This window comes from Haplochromis burtoni, unplaced genomic scaffold, assembly GCF_018398535.1.
Source record: "Haplochromis burtoni strain Fernald_Lab_line unplaced genomic scaffold, NCSU_Asbu1 Contig_485, whole genome shotgun sequence".
Classification (NCBI taxonomy): Eukaryota; Metazoa; Chordata; class Actinopteri; order Cichliformes; family Cichlidae; genus Haplochromis; species Haplochromis burtoni.
The window spans coordinates 190720-200131 of NW_024582846.1; the positions used below are offsets into that span (position 1 = coordinate 190720).

The following is a 9412-nucleotide window of genomic DNA, read 5'->3' on the forward strand; positions in this document are numbered from 1 at the left end:
CTCTTCTCTTCTCTTCTCTTCTCTTCTCTGCATGGTTGCATGGGCACATACGGTCCTGTCACTCACATCTGGGAGCTGTCAGATGAATGTGCACACATCTGAGAGGAGAATGAGGGGTGTATTAGGCCTGCTGATCCTTCACACCCCTCTTGTCAAACTTAACATAAAAATGAAAGTCAGTGGCGAGTGTGTGCGTGTGTGTGCATGTGTGTGTGTGTATGTGCGCGTGAAGCAGCAGACGAGGAGGGTCAAAGGAGAAGAGCCATGCCTAATCCTGTGGGATGTGAGGGTATCTCACTGCGTATGGAGATGAGATGTAGAGATGTGCTCAGTGGTGCATGGATCACAAAACCTTCCTAACTGACAGAAGAGACTCCCAGGAGACAGATGTCAAACTGCTAACTGGTGAAAGAAAAATAAAGGGGGCAAAAAAGACAAACTGTGAGGAAAATAACAGTACTGCATGTTGCATCATAACAGTAAAATGTTAAGAGGCGAATGAGGCTGGAACTGAGATTAAATCTCCCCTTCACTTATTTTTAATCTTAGTATTAGTAGCAGTATTAGTATTGTTAGTATTATTAATATTAATATTGTAATTTAACAAACCTTTAAAAATCCAGTTAAACAAATGCAGAATAAATAAATCATGCTGGGTTTGGTTTTTTTTGGCTCTATAATTTGGTTCACGGTGGTGTTAGACAAATAAAATCGGTAGGTGTCGCTGTTGTTCAATTTAAATTTAAAGCCTCCTCTAACCCGGAAAGACTACTTGCGGTCCTTTAACAGAGCAGGAAGTGCCTCAGCACGACACTGACAGTTATTTATCATGGCGCTTGATGTGAAAAGCAGAGCCAAGCGGTACGAGAAGCTGGATTTCCTCGGAGAGGGTCAGGTAGGGGGAGAAATATTTAAGAGATATGTGTCTTTGCTTTTTTCTTCGCGCGTCCTTAGACCGCTTTGTTTATTCTGTAGAAAGCACGATGGCGAGCTAACAAAGCATTAGCTGGTTGCTAATGTCAACAAAGCCTCGCTGGTTCATGCTGCGCTGCTTCTTGTGCCAGTGAATTTCACCAAAATAAGTAAAAGAAATTAACTTTTGGTTTTTAAATGTTGTTTTTTTCTCTGCAGTTTGCCACAGTATACAAAGCCAGGGACAAACTGACCGACACAATAGTTGCTATTAAAAAGGTAAAAGAAACGAGCTGCTTTAGTGTTTTGCTGCTGCCATTCACACTGTGTGTTGATGAGCCGCAGTAAACATTTATCTTTTTATTCCCTTCAGATTAAGGTTGGCCACAGAACTGAGGCTAAGGATGGTAAGTGCTGGGTCCTATCAGCTGCAGCTCATTTTCATCCATTTTATACAATTTTTTTTTTTTACGTATTTATTTTTTTAAATAGGAATTAATCGGACTGCACTCAGAGAGATAAAACTGCTGCAGGAGCTCCATCATCCGAACATTATCGGGGTAGCTAAATGTTCATCGCACATCATCATAATCTTGTGTTACTTGTATCGATTGTATAGAAAGATACCTTAATCTTTCTATATTGTGCAGTTTATGTATTTTTTTTTAATCTAAATATTGTTGTTTTATGTGTGTTGCAGCTGTTGGATGCTTTTGGACATAAATCAAACATCAGCCTGGTGTTTGATTTCATGGAAACAGACCTGGAGGTGAGTAGAGACCTAAATACAAATGTGGAGGAATTTCATACACAGCGTTTGTGCATTTTAAAAAAATATTCACTTTTCTATTAGTTTGTGTGTGTGGGTGGGGGTTAAAGGGGTAGATGATGGATAGAATAGGTAGCAGCTTCCTACTTCCTTAATATTTTTTTCTGATTTCCGGCTTTAATGATTCATCGAGTATCTCGATTTAAAAATAAATAAATAAATAAATAAATATAAAAAATTTCAACACAATTTTTTTTGCTTTGGTGCTTCATGGTGCTCAGTTGTCATTGTATAAGTGGGAGCACTTCATTCACAATTGTAACTAAAAATAAAAGCATTATGGGACATTATAAAATACAGTTAAATCAACTGGCAGTATAACAATGTGCTGTACTGTTCATCAGTGTAAATATGTTTAAGTAAAAGCATAAAAAATGCATTACACGGCTCCAAAAATCTAACTTAGAGATTTGTTTTTAGTCAAACAAATCTTATTAATTGTTCCTATATCTCCGAATAACAAGGAAAAGGAAACACTGAGGGGAAAAAAAGGTATAAAACACATTTAACAGTGTGAATATCTTAAAGTGAAAACATAAAACAATGTAATGCAAGTCCGCATTACATGTCTGTTCTCTAAATCCTTTAAATCTTCAAGCAAAAAATAAACTATGAATAAAAAAAATAATACAGTAAACCTTTCCTTAAAAACAGGAAGGTTTTTTTCCCCCATTTTAAGAACAATTGCACTAAATATCATTATTCTCGCATCAGTTTTTGAGCAAATAATAATTTAGGCTTTCATCTTGTTCCATTCACACATTTTTGGCTAAGAAGACTAATCTGTTCACAGCTTCAGGTTTAGTAAACATTCTTGCATAGCTCTGGTGTTTGTTTGTTTTTTGTGAATTTGGTGAACAAAGTGCAACATGTTACTAGACTTTGTTGGGACCTGTCGGCACTGCATCTTACAAACTGTCTCTTTTATTTCTTCCTGAGCAGCTGATACATTTTACTTCTCAGCTTTAGTCACCAAGGAAGAAGAAAAAATTGGGTCAAAAAATAATTGAAAATGCTGAGATTAAACTCGAAATAGTATTTTGATTAAAAAAAAAAAACCTTGAAATAAGTGTCAATGTTATTTTCTCCACAACTCTATAACTTCTCTGTTGGAAAGGGGTGTTTGGAAGGCCACAAACACAACACCCAGCTGATCCGAGCACAGTGTGAATGCGTAAACAGAATACATTTCTTATCTGTAGTTAAATATTAATAATATAACATTTAGAGCTCTTAAAGTCACAGACTGCCAAATCTTAGATTTACTTATTTTATTTTTAGAAACGTCTTCCAGTACAGTTTTGCCTAAAGAGTACAGTATTGTATGATATTATTTATTTATTTGTTTGTAACAAAACCTGAAGATGTCATGTTTTGCATTATGACTGCTTCTGTCTGGAGATTTGTCAGTCATCTCTAATCTGTTAAACATGTCTTTAAAAAAAGTTTTCTTTTTTATGCTGCAGTTCCCTTGTGGGCCAGCAGGTGGAAATTTTACCCTTTGTTCACACTCGTAGTGTAAGGTCAGATTAAAGTCGAGTATCCAAGAAAGCATGAGCAAGAGGTCAAACAAAGTGTCACCAGTGCTAAGCTGGGTGTTACTCTGGCTTTTATTTGGATTATCTAAGCATAAAAAGGCTCCAAATAGGCGCTCACCAGCAATGCTTTAGAGCCTAATCGAATGATGCAAAATAAGATAAACGCACTTAAAAATAATCAATATCACTCTGCTTTTGGCTGCTCAGTGAAGTGATGCCATTACAGGTAGCAGAAAAACAGGATGCACATGAGGGTGAAATGTGATGCTGATCTTATTACCGGTGCTAAAAGCCTATATTATAAAAGCCTATATATTTTTGGACTGCGAGGTTAGCTTTAGTTAGACTCCTGCATTCAAAGGTGATGATGGTTCTTGTTATCAAGGCTGAACTGCTCTATCTTGGATGATTTCTTTATATGGATATTTTCCAGATGTTTTTGATTGTCTCGTCCGCTCAGAAAAAGTGTATTTTAATTGTGTGTGTGTGTGTGTGTGTGTGTGTGGCCTAGAGCTATGAAAAGCCATGAATTTATGCATGGATGTTATTAATTATGAGAAGTCTGGCTGTACGTATGACTCTTGGTCTTTGTTTTGTTGTTTTTAAGGTTATCATCAAAGACACTAGTTTAGTCTTAACTCCAGCCAACATCAAAGCCTACATCCTCATGACTCTGCAGGGATTAGAGTATATGCACCAGCACTGGGTCCTACACAGGGTAAGAAAACTTGTGTGCAGCATTTACACATAAATATGCTCATGTCTAATTTGTAATTTATGTTTTGGGCCTTTTCCTCTTAATTTCTTTCTTTTTTTTGTGCAGGATCTGAAGCCCAATAATCTGTTGTTAGATGGCAGTGGGGTGTTGAAGTTGGCTGATTTTGGTTTGGCCAAGTCTTTTGGCAGCCCTAGCAGAGTCTACACACATCAAGTTGTTACCAGGTCAGATTAGTCTCCATGTTACCTCATTAAAAATACAGAATTTCTCCAGGGTTAGTCTCATTAGCAATATTTTTTTTTAATGTTTTCCATGAGTTAATCAAACATTTAACCAAACTAGGACTGGTTAAATGTGACAGAATTCTACTAAGAAGTCCAGGTTGCAAGGTCTGTAAAATATGTCTCTATTTATTGTTCATTCATGTCTTTCCCAGGTGGTACCGATCACCTGAGCTCCTGTTTGGTGCCAGGATGTACGGTGTGGGTGTTGACATGTGGGCAGTGGGATGCATTTTGGCAGAGTTGCTGCTTCGGGTAAATAAACCTCACTTCAAAGATATGAGCAGGCTGCGTCCCCTGAGCAGTCTCAGGGGACGCAGCTATTTTCATATTCATGCTAATGTCTCTCTACACTCCCGTTTGCTGTAGGTTCCGTTCCTTGCTGGAGACTCGGATCTCGACCAGCTTACTAAGATCTTTGAGGCTCTGGGAACACCCACGGAAGAAACATGGCCTGTGAGTTTGTTTGGGGGGTTTTGTTGTTGTTGTTGTTGTTGTTGTTGTTGTTGTTTTGTTTTTTCTACAGTTTGGCCCAATTTTGATGAAATGTGGGGATTCTTGCTTACATTCTATTGTTATATCTCTCTTTAGGGCTTGAGTAGTCTACCAGACTACGTGTCCTTCAAAATATTCCCCGGCACACCGCTGGAACATATATTTAGTGCAGCTGGAGACGATTTACTTGAGCTGCTACAAGGTCTCTTTACCTTTAACCCTTCAGCGAGGACCACAGCTACACAGGTAATAAGCTAAAGCACTGTAGCTATTCTCAGTTTTATATTATTGAACAAATCATTTGAAATTATTTTTAGATAAGTTTTAAAATAAGAATATTAACATTCTTACACTGCAGTCTATTTGATGATTGCTAGATCGGCTTCAGCACTGAAACCCTGCCGCTTCATTTGTAGCTCCCTCAGAATTACAGGCCTCGCTTCAGGCAGTACGACTCTCATTGTGATCAGCCGGTGAAGAGTGTCCTTTACTTTAAGAGCGTAATACAAAGATAAACCACTAATAGACTTGTAAAACTTGACTTTACACGACGTGCAAAACAAAAAGTAGACATTTCATCTTCGTACAAGTCATGATGTGGTTGCCACACAGCTTTGTGCTAGGAAAAATAAATAAATATAAATGCTTATTCTTTGCTTATTTTTAAATGCACATGTTTTTTGGGATGTTTGGGTTGACGAGTTGTGAACATAAACCGTACCCGAGTTAAGTAGCTGTTATCCTCTTCAATGCCGCTTCCGCAGGTTTTGTGCACCTCTGAGTCCCAGTGCTCCCACTCGTTGGAATTCGCCCTTCGAAGTTTCTTCTGTCCAAATTATAACCTTTAAAATTTGAGTATTATTTTGAAACAAGAACATCACAGGGATTTAACTCTGGAAAGAAGGAGTGTTGGTGAGCAGCGATTGTGTTAGTGAAATGTGTAGTGTGAAGAACTTCTTAGTAGTAGATGTAAGCAGTAGGTTGTTTGTTCTTTCTCAGAAGTCTCAGTATATTAGTAAAACTCGCTATTGTCTGATCCAGGCGAGTGAATGCACTCTGCATAGCTGGGTCCTAGGCACAGAGCCTGTTTTCCTCACCTGTGACAATCCCTGACATAAAAACTCGGTCAGTCTGACACAAGCAGTGTTGGGAAGGTTACTTTTAAAATGTATTCCACTACAGATTACAGAATACATGCCCCAAAAGCGTATTTTGTAATGTATTCCGTTACGTTACTCAATGACAGTAACGTATTCTGAATACTTTGGATTACTTAATATATTATCATGCTTTTTACAACTACATGAATGTACTATTGCTGTGTGATTTATTACTATTACTGAAGGCTACTCGCCATACCAATACCAGCTAGATTTTTAAATCTTAATATAAAATGAGTAACAGTAGGGTGGACATTAGGTAAGGCTGCACTTTTAGCAGCGATCTCGTATAGAAAACTATTCCGCGCGTATATAAAACAGGTCCGCGGCTCCGAACCATAAAGACATAAAACTGTGAAGGGACCTCTGGCTAATACGTCGGGTTCCATGTCGGGCTCGTAGCCGAAAACTAGCTTTACTTTGTTGTCTGGGTCAACGTTTCTAGCAAGAGACAGAGAAAGGCGTTGAAAGGCTGCTCCAGCGGAACTTATTGTTTCGGAGGAAAACACGAACACAGTGTACAGTCGAGTCTTAATAGCTTACTTACAACTGGGCTCATCAGGCACTCTTTTTGGCTGCAGTGGTTATTATTATATTTGCATGCTTCAATCTCCGGTTTCTGGTCGGTGACAACTCGTACTTTTCGACTCTTTTTCTCCCTCCTCGCGCTCACAGACACATAACGTGTATGGCGGTCCATTCTCCCTGCAGCACGGACTACACTGCCCATGAGGCTACATTCTTTAGGGCGATGACTGTAACACTCTGCCTATTGCCTTCATATTAAATCATTTTTGTGAATAATTTTTAAAAATATTTCTTCACCTCATTATGCGGGCCACAAGTAGAGGTGACATGGGCCACGAGATTGAGACGCAGGCATTGGAGCCTCTTAATGCGTGTTTTGTTTGGGTTTCCACCAGCGTGGAATTACCAAAAATAGAGAGCATAGGCTAACATATGAAACGGGAAAAGACCGCCATTTATTTCAACAAAGTAACTGTATTCTAAATACTACCTTTTTAAATGGTAACTGTAACGGAATACAGTTACTCATATTTTGTATTTTAAATACGTAACGGCGGTACATGTATTCCGTTACTCCCAACACAGGAATTAATGTTTGCCTTCTGTTTGAGCAACTTCAGTTTTATTTACATAGCACCAATTCACAACAGTCACCGCAAGGCACTAAATAACTCATAATATTAGAGAGAAAACCTGAACTATCTCATTGTTCAACAACTGCATTAATGACACATCTTCCACTTTCTCTATTACACATCTCAGTAATAAGAAAAAAAACAGCTTCTTGCATCTTTGATACATCAAATTAGAGACACAACTCTGATGTTTGATGACATAGATGTATAAAATGGTGTTTTCCTTTATTCTACAGGCTCTGAAGATGAGGTACTTCAGCAATCGGCCTGGTCCCACTCCTGGCCCCCAGCTCCCCCGGCCAAACTGTTCAGCCGAGGCTTTGAGGGAGAAGGAGACAGTCGGTCTCAAGAGAAAAATCGAAGGCCTGGAGACAAGTAATGACCGTATATGATCTCATATTTGCACTAAATCCACTGTGTGTGTCCTTAATCCACAGAAGACCACCCTGACTCTGGGTTAAATATTTTCTCAGTCATGTTGTTTATATTGTGGTTTGAGCAGCAAAAACGTGAGGTGTCTGCGACACTCGTTTGAGGCGGACTTTAAAGGGGCTGAATATTTTAGAACTTCCAACACTGACCTGATTTTTTTTCTTCTCTTTTTTTTTTTTTTTATAGCATGTTGTGAGTTTTTTGACTGCTTCTCGCTGAAGTTAGAAACCTAACCTAGCAATTCAGCGGGTGTTGGCTGTACATTTAGCTGCAGTTACAAATTCAGAAAATACTGAATTCGAACACGCGCCCACAGTTTCGTGGCTAGTGGGAGGGTATGTTTTACTAAAGTGGAACCCTTTAGTGTCACTGGGAGGTTCAAAGCTTTTCCAGCTCCTCTGTGGTTTGGAAAATATCTGGCTTTGACTTTTGAAACATTTATAACAGAAACCTTGGTGCCTCTTGGTAGCGCGTTGCTCAATATAGGCTTGATTTGAGCATGTGGCGTACATACACAGAACAGAAATACGTGTCTGTCTAATCTAACTTAGGTTTTTTAAGTTGTTTTTTTTTTTTCTTCTTCTTCTTTTTTAAATAATGTTTATAACAAAACCCTTTGTGTTATTTTCAGCTGCAATGAAGAAGAAGCTCATTTTCTGACTATGGACCGGGTTAAATCCAAGGATCACCACTGCATGGCTCAGCTTCCTGCATTTCTCAGGACTGTCCACTGGAAAAAGGAAAAAAAGTCTAACCAGTGGAGGCTCTCTCACGCGTGGTTGACTTTAGGACATTTTAGAAGTTGTAGCCAGCGTATGTGAATCGTTAACTCTAAAATATTCAGGATGCTGCTGTGTCCAGATGGCCAGCGATTGATCTACAGCAGAGGGTTGTTGTCAGTAGTGTTGGCTCTGGTCCTCCTTCACTGATGCCTAAACTCTGTGAGCCTGTGGGGAAAAACATCTATTTATGTGTGTGGAAAAAGAAAAACAAACCAAAATGTGAGGATTTATTTCATGTGAATGTTTTTGTATTGTTATTATTTTGTATGTCACAGCAATAAAAGCTGCATATGCTCATGCTGAAGTTTCCTGCTTGGATTAGAGATGTGCTGAGGTTGGTAGTGATGGTTTTATTAATAGCCTGTGTGGTCAAATCTGAAAACCGACGTCTTCCTAACACTTATGAATTCACACAGTAACAGTCCACGCACAGTACTGACTGACCTCACGTGTACAGCATTTACTTTGCCTGTGAGCTGAAGTGCACTTGTGGTTTGTTCACTCAGCAGGTGGATTGAAGCAAAAGCACTGTCTTCAGGACTCACACGGTGACACTGTGCTTCAGTGTCATGCAGCAGTGTGATACTAAATCCGTATTTTCTGCTTCCTGTCCTTTCTTTTTTGACGTTACATTGATCGATACACTCTGACATGTCAGAGGCCTGATGCTCTGCTGCCCTTTTTGGTTTCCTGTCAAACACAATCAGATTAGAGTGAAGATGGAGGCTGAAATGTCTTCACATTCAATCTAAAATATGCCTGATTCTGTTACACAGGCCATTGCAGATGCGTGCTTTCTGCTTTTCAGAGGGCTGTTGATTTGATGCGTTCATAAACTGGCAGTCCTGTGTGATTCACGCCTATTTAAAAAGTCCTACAATGGCAGTGGTGACTGACAAAGTGTGTGTGTGTGTGTGTGTTAAGATAAGTGGCTATTATGGATGTGTGTGTCGAATAAGATAAGATAAGATAACCTTTATTAGTCCCACACGTGGGAAATTTGTTTTGTCACAGCAGGAAGTGGACAGTGCAAAAGTTATGAGGCAAAAATTAGAATACAATAAGAATAAATACAGTACACAACTGTACAGAATAGAATAAA

General features: G+C 38.9%; 1 protein-coding gene across 1 annotated transcript; it reads left to right on the top strand.

Moving 5' to 3' along the window:
• The first annotated feature begins 783 nt into the window (after window positions 1–783).
• cdk7 (cyclin-dependent kinase 7) lies at window positions 784–9175 on the top strand. Its single transcript, XM_005947183.3, has 12 exons — window positions 784–895; window positions 1132–1191; window positions 1286–1319; window positions 1405–1472; window positions 1613–1681; window positions 3887–3997; window positions 4103–4221; window positions 4434–4533; window positions 4648–4734; window positions 4870–5019; window positions 7333–7471; window positions 8160–9175. The coding sequence occupies exons 1-12, from the start codon at window positions 830–832 to the stop codon at window positions 8186–8188; spliced, it is 1032 nt and encodes a 343-aa protein (XP_005947245.1). The 5' UTR covers window positions 784–829; the 3' UTR covers window positions 8189–9175.
• The last annotated feature ends 237 nt before the right edge of the window (window positions 9176–9412 follow it).

Bases quoted from the DNA above. Each gene is read 5' to 3' on its own strand.
- cdk7 (XM_005947183.3), top strand. From the start codon at position 830: ATGGCGCTTGATGTGAAAAGCAGAGCCAAGCGGTACGAGAAGCTGGAT. The intron at 1,473-1,612 runs GTAGCTAAATGT...TGTGTGTTGCAG, and splicing joins ATCATCCGAACATTATCGGG to CTGTTGGATGCTTTTGGACA. The intron at 3,998-4,102 runs GTAAGAAAACTT...TTTTTTGTGCAG, and splicing joins AGCACTGGGTCCTACACAGG to GATCTGAAGCCCAATAATCT.